Source organism: Oncorhynchus clarkii, chromosome 30 (genome assembly GCF_045791955.1).
Source record: "Oncorhynchus clarkii lewisi isolate Uvic-CL-2024 chromosome 30, UVic_Ocla_1.0, whole genome shotgun sequence".
Lineage (NCBI taxonomy): Eukaryota > Metazoa > Chordata > Actinopteri > Salmoniformes > Salmonidae > Oncorhynchus > Oncorhynchus clarkii.
The window spans coordinates 37,919,482-37,935,197 of NC_092176.1; the positions used below are offsets into that span (position 1 = coordinate 37,919,482).

Below are 15,716 nucleotides of genomic sequence, written 5' to 3' on the forward strand. Positions count from 1 at the left end.
AGGGTAGACAGCCACCACTCAGAAAGGGAAGGGAACAAGTATGACAGACAACTCAGAGGAGAAGAGAGAGAAACAGAGAGATGAAGTAGTAGAGTTATGATGTGAAAGGGGGATAAACAAAAAGAAGGGTACAGTGTCATGGCTTTATCTCAATAGTCTACAGTGGCTTCCTCTTTTCCTCACCTCTTCTCCTTCATCTGCACTAATCACACACACACAAACACACAGGTGACTGAAAGCACACACACACATACACAAACACACATACACACACACAAGCACACACAAACACAGTATTAGTAGTCTGTATAAAGCACTACTCACGTCGCCACCTAGTGAGGGCTGCAGGTCACAGCACTCAGCGGTGGGGCTCAGGTCCTGTCTCATCACCCAGATGGGCTCTTTAGGTTCATCAGGGGTATAGGGTGACCTCACCGTCCTGGTCTTCACCTCTTCTATGGCCTCCTTGATGTCCTTTATGGCCAGGGAGATGGCGTCTCTCTTTTCACGACTGTTACGAACCCCAGACCAGTCGTCAGATTCTGCTGGGGGTGGGAAGCTCTCTTCTTCACTCTCATCTCCCTCTCCTTCTATCTCTCCCTTGCGGTATGTGGAGTCTGTGGGCGCATCGGATTGAGAATTGTGAGCGTGTTCGGATTCGGGCCACTCTCCCTCCTCTTCCTCTCCTCCTTCCATCATGTCCTCTTCCTCTCCTCCCTCCCGTAGCCCGGCAGCAGCTCTTTCCAGACTCTGAGAGCTGAGACTCTCTCTGACCTCGGCTACGATCATGTCGATGTCCTCTTCCCCGTCCTGGTCGCAACTGTCTGCCCGTGGGTACGGAGCAAACTCCGCCTCCTTCTCCGGGCTGTCCGACTCCCCGTCCGAGCGTTCATCGTAGTGGTGGAGCCGTGACCCCACCGCCTCCTGCTGTCGGTAGTCCCCGCCTCCTTCCCGCCCCTCAAACAGATGGAACCCCGCCTTCCTCTGCTGGAGGTTCTCATTGGCGTCCATAGGCTCTGCAACCTTTGCGGCAGAAGAGAGAGCGTCGCCGATCTCCTCGTAGACGTGTTCTGTCAGGGAGTAGTCGTAGGCTTCAGAATACGCCTCGTCTTCTGGCTCCACCCCTTCCTCCACGCTGCTGTCCCGCCCCCCTTTTCTGCTGGCCCCTCCCCCACGGCGGTAGAGAGGCTGGGTGTACACGTAGTTGGAGTAACCTCCTCCAGGGTTCAGGGTCTCCTCTGCCTCCTCCTGACTGGGGGGTCTCCCAACATCTGGTAGGGGTTCCCGGGGTAAGGGAGGGGGCAGAGGGGGGTAGTTGAGGTTCAGGTTGGGGTGGGGGTGTTGTTGCTCTGACTCAGCACTCTCTGTGTATCCCTCTGCCTCTGGGCGAAGCGTCACCTCGTAGGTACCGCAGTCGTCCTCTGCCTCAGGATCTAGTGCCATGACGGCGTCGCCCTCTGCCCGGTCTGTGTGTGTGTGGAAACCGCTTTCTGTGCTAGCAGAACGAGCTAATGCATAATCATCACCCTCTCTCTCCCTCTCTCTCTCCCCCTCATACTCCTCCGGCTCATCTGGTTGTGGGAGTAGAGAGTGAACAGGCTGTGGGCCTGGTGGAGGTGGTTGTTCCTCCGGCTCATCTGGTTGTGGGGGTAGAGAGTGAACAGGCTGTGGGCCTGGTGGAGGTGGTTGTTGTTGCTGGGCCCTCTCAGCCTCTCTCTGCTGTCTCTGTGTGTGTCTCTGCTGCTGTGCTCTGAGCCTGGCCTCACTGTCCTCCTGTCTGCGGTAACGTGTCACTGCAGGTCGCGGGATGGGCAGAGACTGACCCTGGGCCTGCTGGGGCTGAGGCTGGGGCTGCTGGGGAGGAGACTGGGCCCCCTGGTGCAGCTCTGCCTCTGGCTCCTCTGTTGACCTCCGCTGTGGGGCTCCTCTGATTCTGCTGACACCTGCACCAGGGGCCTCATTATACCTCCGGTAGCGCGGAGCAGCGTGGTTGTTGTTTTCACTACTATGGTTGCTAGGCTGCCGGGGTCGCCTGCTGTTTGTGGCAGTATTGTTGTCATGGCGACGGCGTTGAGGAGGGGGCAAGTCGGCTTCCACGTCCTCGCTCAGTTCCTGGCCTAACTCCGCCTCCTGGGGGTTCATGGCTGCCTCGGATTGGTTTAGAGGAAGAGGGAGGATGGGTTTAGGCAAAATGCATGGCCTGCCGTCGTGTGGGAGACAAGCAGCTCAGAACTTCTGAGGCAAAGAGAGAGAGAGAAAGACAGAGGAGATAGTTAGAACACTATTTTCATCCAGCACGGTCAAAAACTTTTGCTGGAAAAACAGTAAGTGAGAGAACAAGGGTAAGTTGACATAGAAATACATCCCAACATTTACTCCCATTGGTTGAGAGAGGGGAAGGTGATAATTGCCAGCGAGCCCATAGGTTAAACAGCACGCTTGGGGAATGGGAAAGGTGGATACCTAGTCAGTTAAACACCTGAATGCCTTCAATTGAAATGTGTCTCCCACATTTAACCCTCTGAATCAGAGAGGACTGCCTTAATCAACATCCAAGTTTTAACCACCTTACTCAGGGGAAGAACAACACCTGGGGGATTCAACCTTTCGGTTGCTAGTCCAACGCTCTAACCACTACACCACCTGCTGCCATGTGTGGAATGTGCATTATTGTTCTGTGATTAAAGGCTATAAGGTAAATAGGTGACAGACATGCCACACATGGCTAATAGGAAAGAGGAGAAGAAATTGATGATGATGATGACGATGATACGTTTGTATTCATCTCCACTTTGAATACTAGGATACAAAGTGAATTATATTATTCTTACTGGATGAAGTTAAACATGCATAAACCAGCCTTCCTGATTGAACTTGATCAGCCTTCCTGATTGAACTTGACCAGCCTTCCTGATTGAACTTGACCAGCCTTCCTGATTGAACTTGACCAGCCTTCCTGATTGAACTTGACCAGCCTTCCTGATTGAACTTGACCAGCCTTCCTGATTGAACTTGACCAGCCTTCCTGATTGAACTTGACCAGCCTTCCTGATTGAACTTGACCAGCCTTCCTGATTGAACTTGACCAGCCTTCCTGATTGAACTTGACCAGCCTTCCTGATTGAACTTGACCAGCCTTCCTGATTGAACTTGACCAGCCTTCCTGATTGAACTTGACCAGCCTTCCTGATTGAACTTGATCAGCCTTCCTGATTGAACTTGATCAGCCTTCCTGATTGAACTTGATCAGCCTTCCTGATTGAACTTGATCAGCCTTCCTGATTGAACTTGATCAGCCTTACTGATTGAACTTGATCAGCCTTCCTGATTGAACTTGATCAGCCTTCCTGATACAAACTGAAACTCAATTTTAAAAGGATATTAGTCACTTTTATATGACAATGAACGTTCAGTAAAACTATTTCTTTACGAGGAAAAACCACAGTGTCTCATTACTGAAACCTTCATCAATCGGAGCATTGAGGTTTTAATGCCATAAATCATGAGACAGCTGGACCACAGTAACAACTTCCTCATAGACCTACTACTCACTTGCCCTCTGTGGAGGATGCTTCCCCCTCTGAGTCCAGAGCTCTCCCCTGACCCACACACACAAACACACACGCACAAACGCACGCACGCACGCACACACAAACACAAACGCACGCACGCACGCACGCACACACACACAGACACACACACACACACACACACACACACACACACTGTCACAAAGACCCCCTGGAGGTCTATCCTCTCCTTTTATGGTTCCACAGCTGGTTACAATACGTGTGTGTGTGTGTGTGTGTGTGTGTGTGTGTGTGTGTGTGTGTGTGTGTGTGTGTGTGTGTGTGTGTGTGTGTGTGTGACATTGACCCATTTAGTGCTGTGAAAAGCCACGGTGGGCAGAAAGAGAGAGAATTACACACACACACACACACACACACACACACACACAGTCCCAGAAGGAAGATCAGCGTGACTAGGATCAGTCATAAAGTAATATATATACCTCAAACTGTGGATACTAAATCCCATCATATTGGTCACATACACGACATCCTTCCTACCACCAACACCAGACATTCAGTTCATCCTGGAAAGGAATGTAGGACCTGTTCTGATCATATCATTACCTAGACTGGTCAAAGCTTTATTTAAACCTGTTTGAATTTCAACTACGACATCGAAAGAGGACCACCCTGCTACGATACTGAAGCACTCTGAGATGAAATAAACCGTTTCTAGACTCCACATCTTCCCCTATGACTTACAACTATTTCCTGTACATATCACAGCATTAAAAAGGAGGGACCATTTAACCCTCATAGCACCGACTGGGACCATTTAACCCTCATATCACCGACTGGGACCATTTAACCCTCATATCACCGACTGGGACCATTTAACCCTCATATCACCGACTGGGACCATTTAATCCTCATATCACCACTGGGACCATTTAACCCTCATACTACCGACTGGGACCTTTTAACCCTCATATCACCGACTGGGACCATTTAACCCTCATACTACCGACTGGGACCATTTAACCCTCATACTACCGACTGGGACCATTTAACCCTCATATCACCGACTGGGACCATTTAACCCTCATACTACCGACTGGGACCATTTAACCCTCATATCACCGACTGGGACCATTTAACCCTCATATCACCGACTGGGACCATTTAACCCTCATATCACCGACTGGGACCATTTAACCCTCATACTACCGACTGGGACCATTTAACCCTCATACTACCGACTGGGACCATTTAACCCTCATATCACCGACTGGGACCATTTAACCCTCATACTACCGACTGGGACCATTTAACCCTCATACCACCACTGGGACCATTTAACCCTCATACCACCACTGGGACCATTTAACCCTCATATCACAGACTGGGACCATTTAACCCTCATATCACCGACTGGGACCATTTAACCCTCATATCACCACTGGGACCATTTAACCCTCATACTACCGACTGGGACCATTTAACCCTCATACTACCGACTGGGACCATTTAACCCTCATATCACCGACTGGGACCATTTAACCCTCATACTACCGACTGGGACCATTTAACCCTCATATCACCGACTGGGACCATTTAACCCTCATATCACCGACTGGGACCATTTAACCCTCATATCACCGACTGGGACCATTTAACCCTCATATCACCACTGGGACCATTTAACCCTCATACCACCGACTGGGACCATTTAACCCTCATACCACCACTGGGACCATTTAACCCTCATATCACCGACTGGGACCATTTAACCCTCATATCACCGACTGGGACCATTTAACCCTCATATCACCGACTGGGACCATTTAACCCTCATATCACCACTGGGACCATTTAACCCTCATATCACCGACTGGGACCATTTAACCCTCATATCACCGACTGGGACCATTTAACCCTCATATCACCACTGGGACCATTTAACCCTCATATCAGCACTGGGACCATTTAACCCTCATACCAGAGAGATCTGAGGCCTGGATCCGACCAGGTCAATACGGGACGGTCCAGTTGTCCTCGGGTCTGTTCGGAATGGGTTTTTATTTTAAACAAATTAATTTATGCAGGTCAGGTCAGGGTGGGAAAGCCCCAAGTCCATTTTAGAATTGGTCCAACTTTCTGGAGTCTTTAAGATATTTTACAGACACACAGTCAGAGCATGCATCTCTGGTAACCATGGCGATGGTCTCCCTTGACAGTGGCTAGGCGAAGTGTTCAGACTGCAGCAAAAATGTCTACCTGCACACACACACACACACACGCAGGTGACATGCAAACAGAACACACACACACACAGGCATGTAGGCTGACACTCAAACATACAAACACGCCAATGTGTATGCATGCTCACACACACACGTACATACACAGACAGACACAAAAACATAGACATACACATGTCACACACACTCTCCCTCCCTAGGGACCTGCCAGCCCTTACCCGCAACAACAAGAGGAAGGAGAAAACAATCGATGGCGACAGACCAGGAAAAAGAGAGAGACAGAACAGCTCTATATCCAAATGAAGGAGAGGCTGCAGTAGAATGAAACAACAACACTGAGGCAGTCCAGAGAGATGGTAGGTGGGGGAGAGAGAGATGGAGAGAGAACGAGAGAGAGAGAGAGAGAGAGAGAGGGAGAGAGAGAGAGAAAGGGTAGGAGGGGAAGAGAGAAAGAGAGAGAGAGAGAGAGAGAGAGAGAGCGAGAGCGAGAGAGAGGGTAGGAAGGGAAGAGAGAGAGAGAGAGAAAGAGAGATAGAGAGCGCGAGAGAGAGAGAGAGAGGGTAGGAGGGGGAGAGAGAGAGAGAGAGAGAGAGAGAGAGAGAGAGGGTAGGAAGGGGAGAGAGAGAGAGGTAGAGAGGGAGAAAAAGGATAGGAGGTAGGAGAGGATAGGACAGGGAGAGAGAGAAAGAGAGAGAGAGCGAGAGAGAGGGTAGGAGGGGGAGAGACAGAGAGAGAGAGGCAGAGAGGGAGAAAAAGGATGGGAGGTAGGAGAGAGGATAGGATGGGGAGAGAGAAAGAGAGAGAGAGAGGGAGAGAGAGTGCGGCGTTAGAGGACAAGAGAGTCGGGGGAGGGAGAGGTCGAGAGAGAGAGAGGATAGAGAGAAAGAGAGAGAGAAAGAGAGAGAGAGGGAGAGAGAGGGAGAGAGATAGCGAGAGAGAGACAGAGGGAGAAAGAGAGAGATTGAGAGAGAGAGATGGAGAGAGGGAGAGAGAGAGGGAGAGAGAGAGAGAGAGAGAGATAGCCTGCTAAAGTGGGAAAATTGACTGCTATCAATTGACATACTACAGAACATGAAGGATCTGCCTGCTACTGCACTAAATCTAGGAGGGGGCTTTCAGATGAATAAACAGACAAGAATAAACACACACACACATCAGTTCCTGACGCAGTCTTTCAACCATATACAGCATGAACAGCAAACAAAGGAGAACCTATACACATTCTGCAACCCAATCACTAATTGCTAAGATAGATGAATGCATAAAGTGTGCTGCTTTCGTGCCCCCAAATATACATAGATATAGAGGGAGGGCACCACAGCAGGGCACCACAGCAGGGTACCTCAGCAGGGCACCACAGCAGGGCACGACATCAGGGCACCACAGCAGGGCACCATAGGAGGGTACCTCAGGAGGGTACCTCAGCAGGGTACCTCAGCAGGGTACCTCAGCAGGGCACCACAGCAGGGCACGACATCAGGGCACCACAGCAGGGCACCATAGGAGGGTACCTCAGGAGGGTACCTCAGCAGGGTACCTCAGCAGGGCACCACAGCAGGGCACGACATCAGGGCACCACAGCAGGGCACCATAGGAGGGTACCTCAGGAGGGTACCTCAGCAGGGCACCACAGCAGGGTACCTCAGCAGGGTACCTCAGGAGGGCACCACAGGAGGGTACCACAGCAGGGCACCACAGCAGGGTACCCCAGCAGGGCACAACAGCAGGGCACCATAGGAGGGTACCACAGCAGGGTACCTCAGGAGGGCACCACAGCAGTGCACCACATCAGGGTACCTCAGCAGGGCACCACAGCAGGGCACCACAGCAGTGCACCACAGCAGGGTACCTCAGCAGGGCACCACAGCAGGGTACCTCAGCAGAACACCACAGCAGGGCACCACAGCAGGGCACCACAGCAGGGTACCTCAGCAGGGTACCTCAGCAGGGTTAGGGTATGTATGTTAGAGGGCTCTGATATGCTGCTGTGAAGGAGGAGGCTGAGGAGGCTGAATGAATATTTCATCATCATTGCTGGTCTGAAGTTTCACCTCTATACTGTACTGGATGGAACCCTTCCTTTTAATTCTTAATAACACATTTTTTTCTCCATACCTCTTACCCCTCTTCACCTCTACACTCCCTCATTCTCCATACCTCTTACCCCTCTTCACCCCTACACTCCCTCATTCTCCTACACTCCCTCATTCTCCATCCTCACCCCTCCACTCCCTCATTCTCCATACCTCTTACCCCTCTTCACCCCTACACTCCCTCATTCTCCATTCTCACCCCTCCACTCCCTCATTCTCCATACCTCTTACCCCTCTTCACCCCTACACTCCCTCATTCTCCATACCGCTTACCCCTCTTCACCCCTCCACTCCCTCATTCTCCATACCTCTTACCCCTCTTCACCCCTACACTCTCTCATTCTCCATCCTCACCCCTCCACTCCCTCATTCTCCATACCTCTTACCCCTCTTCACCCCTACACTCTCTCATTCTCCATACATCTTACCCCTCTTCACCCCTACACTCTCTCATTCTCCATACCTCTTACCCCTCTTCACCCCTACACTCCCTCATTCTCCATACCTCTTACCCCTCTTCACCCCTACACTCCCTCATTCTCCATACCTCTTACCCCTCTTCACCCCTACACTCCCTCATTCTCCATACCTCTTACCCCTCTTCACCTCTACACTCTCTCATTCTCCATACCTCTTACCCCTCTTCACCCCTACACTCCCTCATTCTCCATACCTCTTACCCCTCTTCGCCTCTACACTCTCTCATTCTCCATACCTCTTACCCCTCTTCACCCCTACACTCTCTCATTCTCCATCCTCACCCCTCCACTCCCTCATTCTCCATACCTCTTACCCCTCTTCACCCCTACACTCTCTCATTCTCCATACATCTTACCCCTCTTCACCCCTACACTCCCTCATTCTCCATACCTCTTACCCCTCTTCACCCCTACACTCCCTCATTCTCCATACCTCTTACCCCTCTTCACCCCTACACTCCCTCATTCTCCATACCTCTTACCCCTCTTCGCCTCTACACTCTCTCATTCTCCATACCTCTTACCCCTCTTCACCCCTACACTCTCTCATTCTCCATCCTCACCCCTCCACTCCCTCATTCTCCATACTTCTTACCCCTCTTCACCCCTACACTCTCTCATTCTCCATACATCTTACCCCTCTTCACCCCTACACTCCCTCATTCTCCATACCTCTTACCCCTCTTCACCCCTCCACTCCCTCATTCTCCATACCTCTTACCCCTCTTCACCCCTACACTCCCTCATTCTCCATACCTCTTACCCCTCTTCACCTCTACACTCTCTCATTCTCCATACCTCTTACCCCTCTTCACCCCTACACTCTCTCATTCTCCATACATCTTACCCCTCTTCACCCCTACACTCTCTCATTCTCCATACCTCTTACCCCTCTTCACCCCTCCACTACCTCATTCTCCATCCTCACCCCTCCACTCCCTCATTCTCCATACCTCTTACCCCTCTTCATCCCTACACTCTCTCATTCTCCATCCTCACCCCTCCACTACCTCATTCTCCATACCTCTTACCCCTCTTCACCCCTACACTCCCTCATTCTCCATACCTCTTACCCCTCTTCACCCCTACACTCTCTCATTCTCCATACCTCTTACCCCTCTTCACCCCTACACTTTCTCATTCTCCATACCTCTTACTCCTCTTCACCCCTACACTCTCTCATTCTCCATACCTCTTACCCCTCTTCACCCCTACACTCTCTCATTCTCCATACCTCTTACCCCTCTTCACCCCTACACTCCCTCATTCTCCATACCTCTTACCCCTCTTCACCCCTACACTCCCTCATTCTCCATACCTCTTACTCCTCTTCACCCCTACACTCTCTCATTCTCCATACCTCTTACCCCTCTTCACCCCTACACTCCCTCATTCTCCATACCTCTTACCCCTCTTAACCCCTACACTCCCTCATTCTCCATACCTCTTACCCCTCTTCACCCCTACACTCTCTCATTCTCCATACCTCTTACCCCTCTTCACCCCTACACTCTCTCATTCTCCATACCTCTTACCCCTCTTCACCCCTCCACTCCCTCATTCTCCATACCTCTTACCCCTCTTCACCCCTACACTCCCTCATTCTCCATACCTCTTACCCCTCTTCACCCCTACACTCTCTCATTCTCCATACCTCTTACCCCTCTTCACCCCTACACTCTCTCATTCTCCATCCTCACCCCTCCACTCCCTCATTCTCCATCCTCACCCCTCCACTCCCTCATTCTCCATCCTCACCCCTCCACTCCCTCATTCTCCATACCTCTTACCCCTCTTCACCCCTACACTCCCTCATTCTCCATACCTCTTACCCCTCTTCACCCCTACACTCTCTCATTCTCCATACCTCTTACCACTCTTCACCCCTACACTCCCTCATTCTCCATACCTCTTACCCCTCTTCACCCCCCCACTCCCTCATTCTCCATACCTCTTACCCCTCTTCACCCCTACACTCCCTCATTCTCCATACCTCTTACCCCTCTTCACCCCTACACTCCCTCATTCTCCATACCTCTTACCCCTCTTCACCCCTACACTCTCTCATTCTCCATACCTCTTACCCCTCTTCACCCCTACACTCCCTCATTCTCCATACCTCTTACCCCTCTTCACCCCTACACTCCCTCATTCTCCATACCTCTTAACCCTCTTCACCCCTACACTCGCTCATTCTCCATACCTCTTACCCCTCTTCACCCCTACACTCCCTCATTCTCCATACCTCTTACCCCTCTTCACCCCTACACTCCCTCATTCTCCATACCTCTTACCCCTCTTCACCCCTACACTCTCTCATTCTCCATCCTCACCCCTACACTCCCTCATTCTCCATACCTCTTACCCCTCTTCACCCCTACACTCTCTCATTCTCCATACCTCTTACCCCTCTTCACCCCTACACTTTCTCATTCTCCATACCTCTTACCCCTCTTCACCTCTACACTCTCTCATTCTCCATACCTCTTACCCCTCTTCACCCCTACACTCCCTCATTCTCCATACCTCTTACCCCTCTTCACCCCTCCACTCCCTCATTCTCCATACCTCTTACCCCTCTTCACCCCTACACTCCCTCATTCTCCATACCTCTTACCCCTCTTCACCCCTACACTCTCTCATTCTCCATACCTCTTACCCCTCTTCACCCCTACACTCCCTCATTCTCCATACCTCTTACCCCTCTTCACCCCTACACTCCCTCATTCTCCATACCTCTTACCCCTCTTCACCCCTACACTCCCTCATTCTCCATACCTCTTACCCCTCTTCACCCCTACACTCCCTCATTCTCCATACCTCTTACCCCTCTTCACCCCTACACTCCCTCATTCTCCATCCTCACCCCTCCACTCCCTCATTCTCCATACATCTTACCCCTCTTCACCCCTACACTCCCTCATTCTCCATCCTCACCCCTCCACTCCCTCATTCTCCATACCTCTTACCCCTCTTCACCCCTACACTCCCTCATTCTCCATACCGCTTACCCCTCTTCACCCCTCCACTCCCTCATTCTCCATACCTCTTACCCCTCTTCACCCCTACACTCTCTCATTCTCCATCCTCACACCTCCACTCCCTCATTCTCCATACCTCTTACCCCTCTTCACCCCTACACTCCCTCATTCTCCATACCTCTTACCCCTCTTCACCCCTACACTCCCTCATTCTCCATACCTCTTACCCCTCTTCACCCCTACACTCCCTCATTCTCCATACCTCTTACCCCTCTTCACCCCTACACTCTCTCATTCTCCATACCTCTTACCCCTCTTCACCCCTACACTCTCTCATTCTCCATACCTCTTACCCCTCTTCACCCCTACACTCCCTCATTCTCCATACATCTTACCCCTCTTCACCCCTACACTCCCTCATTCTCCATACCTCTTACCCCTCTTCACCCCTACACTCCCTCATTCTCCATCCTCACCCCTCCACTCCCTCATTCTCCATACCTCTTACCCCTCTTCACCCCTACACTCCCTCATTCTCCATACCGCTTACCCCTCTTCACCCCTCCACTCCCTCATTCTCCATACCTCTTACCCCTCTTCACCCCTACACTCTCTCATTCTCCATCCTCACACCTCCACTCCCTCATTCTCCATACCTCTTACCCCTCTTCACCCCTACACTCCCTCATTCTCCATACCTCTTACCCCTCTTCACCCCTACACTCCCTCATTCTCCATACCTCTTACCCCTCTTCACCCCTACACTCCCTCATTCTCCATACCTCTTACCCCTCTTCACCCCTACACTCTCTCATTCTCCATACCTCTTACCCCTCTTCACCCCTACACTCTCTCATTCTCCATACCTCTTACCCCTCTTCACCCCTACACTCCCTCATTCTCCATACATCTTACCCCTCTTCACCCCTACACTCCCTCATTCTCCATACCTCTTACCCCTCTTCACCCCTACACTCCCTCATTCTCCATACCTCTTACCCCTCTTCACCCCTACACTCCCTCATTCTCCATCCTCACCCCTCCACTCCCTCATTCTCCATACCCCTTTCCCCTCTTCACCCCTACACTCCCTCATTCTCCATCCTCACCCCTCCACTCCCTCATTCTCCATCCTCACCCCTACACTCCCTCATTCTCCATCCTCACCCCTATGCTACCATATTCTCCCTCCTCACCCTTGACTACCCCCTCCCCACATCCTCAAAAAAGTGACAGAGCATCAATTTACAGATCTTATCAGACCAGAGCCTGAAAACACTACATTCCATTATGACCTCTTACCCCTGAGGTTCTGAAGTGACGTCCGGCCCAGCAGGAATGACTGAGAGAGGATATCTGTAGCCAGAATAACCTATTGTAACCTCCAACCTGTCTGCCAGTCTACACCTCTGTCTCTCTCCCAACAGCAAGACTAGGCTCACTGAGTCTGTACATAGTCCAAGCTTTCCTTAATGTTGGGTCAGTCACTGTGTAGGAAGGTACAGTCCTAATTCTGCACTGCTGCCATTGTTTGGGGTTTGGAGTTGTACACACATGACATTTTTGCAGATTTCTGAATGCTGTCTGGTGTCTCTCTCGCTCCCCTTCTTTCTCTACTTCTCTTTCTATTTCCTTCTCTCTCTCTCCTTCTCTCTCTATTTCCTTCTCTCTCTCCTTCTCTCTCTCTCTCTCTCTCCTTCTCTCTCTCTCCTTCTCTCTCTCTCATTTTCTCTCTCTCCTTCTCTCTCTCTCCTTCTCTCTCTCTCCTCTCTCTCCTTCTCTCTCTCTCCTTCTCTCACTCTCCTCTCTCTCTCCTTCTCTCTCTCTCCTTCTCTCTCTCCTTCTCTCTCTCTCCTCTCTCTCTCCTTCTCTCACTCTCCTTCTCTCTCTCTCCTTCTCTCTCTCTCCTTATCTCTCTCTCCTTCTCTCTCTCCCCCCTTCTTTCTCTTTTTCCTACCCTCTCTACTTCTCTCTCTCTATTTCTTTCAATCATTCTCTCTCTCTCTCTCTCTCTCTTACTACACAATAATAACACGATTCAGTTCTAGCCTCTACAGTGCTGGAGGTGGGCCTGAACAACTTCAAAGAATTGAATTGCTTTATTTGAAAGTCTGAATATAGAGTGCTTTTTAACATCAGTAAATACATATATGTACCAAAGGTACTGTAGTGATACTGCAACATCCAACTCACATGTACAGTTCGTTACCTGACATGTGTTTTAGACAACACCATTTCATTGGCATCATTCATCCTTTTAACAGAACACTGGAAATGACACAATTTCATCTCTGAAGCCTCAATACTGTCATCTGTTTACAGACATCAATGTCTTCAAGATAAGGTCTCCTACTCTTTCTTTTTAAATATTTATATCACCTTTATTTATTAACCAGCAAGTCAGATAAAAACTCATTCTTATTTACAAAGTCAGAACAATGCTCAGGGAGAGAACGACAGATTATCACCTTGTCAGCTCAGGTATTCGAACCAGCAACCTTTTGGTAAGTGGCCCAACGCTCTAACCACTAGGCCACATGCCGCTCCTAACGCTTGATCTCTCTATCAGCCTATCAATCACCACTCCTAACGACTTGTCGTACAGGGTTCAATCAACAAAGATTTACCCATAATTCCCGTGCTAAAGGGGCCATTAGGAGTTATTCATTGACACATGTAGGGTAGTACTGAACACCCACACACGTGCATGCACGCGCACAGACGCACACAAACAAAGTCACATTCGACTCCTGCATCCGGTTTGATAACAGGGAATTATTATATTCTGTGAGCGGTGTAGAAATGTACGTTTCATCCCTCACCTTGAGAATAAATTGCCATCCGTACTTCTCCTGGCTAGCCTAGTTTATGTGAAAATGGCTAACGCAGGTCTAACCGGAGACATAAAAAGAAAGATTATGACATGGAAACAGGCGAGTGAAATCCACGGTTTGGAAGGACGTTGGAGTCATTGTGGAGGACAACAACTGGTAGATAGATGCACAGCTAGCAAAGTGTGCAATCAGGTATTTGTTTACAAGAGGCTAATTCCAGTTTATTATCAGCTAATTATGACATTAATTCAGGCTTTCGTTCATTTCGACCCATAACCAGGCCATATTCAGTGTAAACTGGTGCGCTGGTAATAGTTTGAGTAGCATAGACTATAGCCTACTGAACACATTTCTTTTAACAGCCTATATTCGATTCTGGGAATAGTTCATTTACGTTTTAATTAAACCATATGATTACCTAAACAATATTGAATATAAAGGTATTGTTTTTTTATGTCAGCTATAGGCTTCATTAGGTAAGAGGAAAGCCCTTTTTTTCAGAGCGATTTGAGTTGTCAATGTGCCGCATCTCCTTGTAAAAATAAAATATGCATTTTTTAATTCATGGCATGGTATCCTTTTATCTAAGTGTTGAATAGACATGTAGACAAAATAATTCATGCAAGGAGGGGACTAATAGACTATTACTGGAGTCATGAAAACATTTAAATAAATCGATTTTATTTGGCGGGTCACGGATTGTCTCTGGGAAGGATTCAATGAGGGTGGTTCGGGTTGCGGATAAAAATCTGTCATGATGTCGGATATCGGGTGGAGCTCTGAATTGATGTTGCCGGTGTTGGGCGGGTGCGGCTCCAAAAAACGGACTCCTGCAGGATTAAACATACGCACACTCGAGCTGTCGCTAAACAATGGATTTACTAATTCCCTCTGTCTGATTTTCTCATTCTCACTCTATAGCTCACACACTGACTCCCTGTCATTAAGTATGTCATTAAATTACTCTGCCTAGAGAAATCACCTATGAGGCCGAGAGAGCGGGGGAGCTGGAAAGAGAGATATGCAGTGATAGAGAAAGGGGAGATGGAGATGGAGAGAGAGATAGGGAAAGAGATATGAAACTAGAGTGAGAGACACAGAGAAAGAAAGGGAGATGGATGGGTAGAAAGAGAGAGTAAGAGGAAGAGAGATGCTTGATGGTCCTAAACTCTGATAACTAAAAGAAGATGACTGCCTCTCTCTCAATTAAATTCAATTCAAATGGCTTTATTGGTATGAGAAACGTGTTTTAAATGGCCAAAACTAGTGAAATAGATCAAACAATAACAAACAATAACAAAGTAACAGTAAACATTACACAAAAGTTCCAAATGAATAAAGACATTACAAATGTCATATTATGTCTATATACAGTGTTGTAATGATGTACAAATAGTTCAAGTACAAAGGGGAATTTACAATAAAAAGTGAACCTTAAATATTATACTCAGAAGTTTCAAATGTCATATTATGTCTATATACATTGTTGTAATGATGTGCAAATAGTTAAAGGGAAAATAAATCAACATAATTATGGGTTGTATTTACAATGGTGT

General features: G+C 49.1%; 1 protein-coding gene across 1 annotated transcript in view; it reads right to left on the reverse strand.

Annotated features, from left to right (window-relative positions):
• Positions 1-15,716, reverse strand: part of LOC139390108 (amyloid-beta A4 precursor protein-binding family A member 1-like) — a 125,981-nt gene that overhangs the window by 35,972 nt on the left and 74,293 nt on the right. Inside the window, exon 3 of the mRNA XM_071137265.1 lies at positions 325-2,235. Within this exon, the coding sequence (XP_070993366.1) occupies positions 325-2,142 (1,818 nt within the window). The 5' untranslated portion in view covers positions 2,143-2,235. The remainder of the gene's footprint in view (positions 1-324; positions 2,236-15,716) is intronic.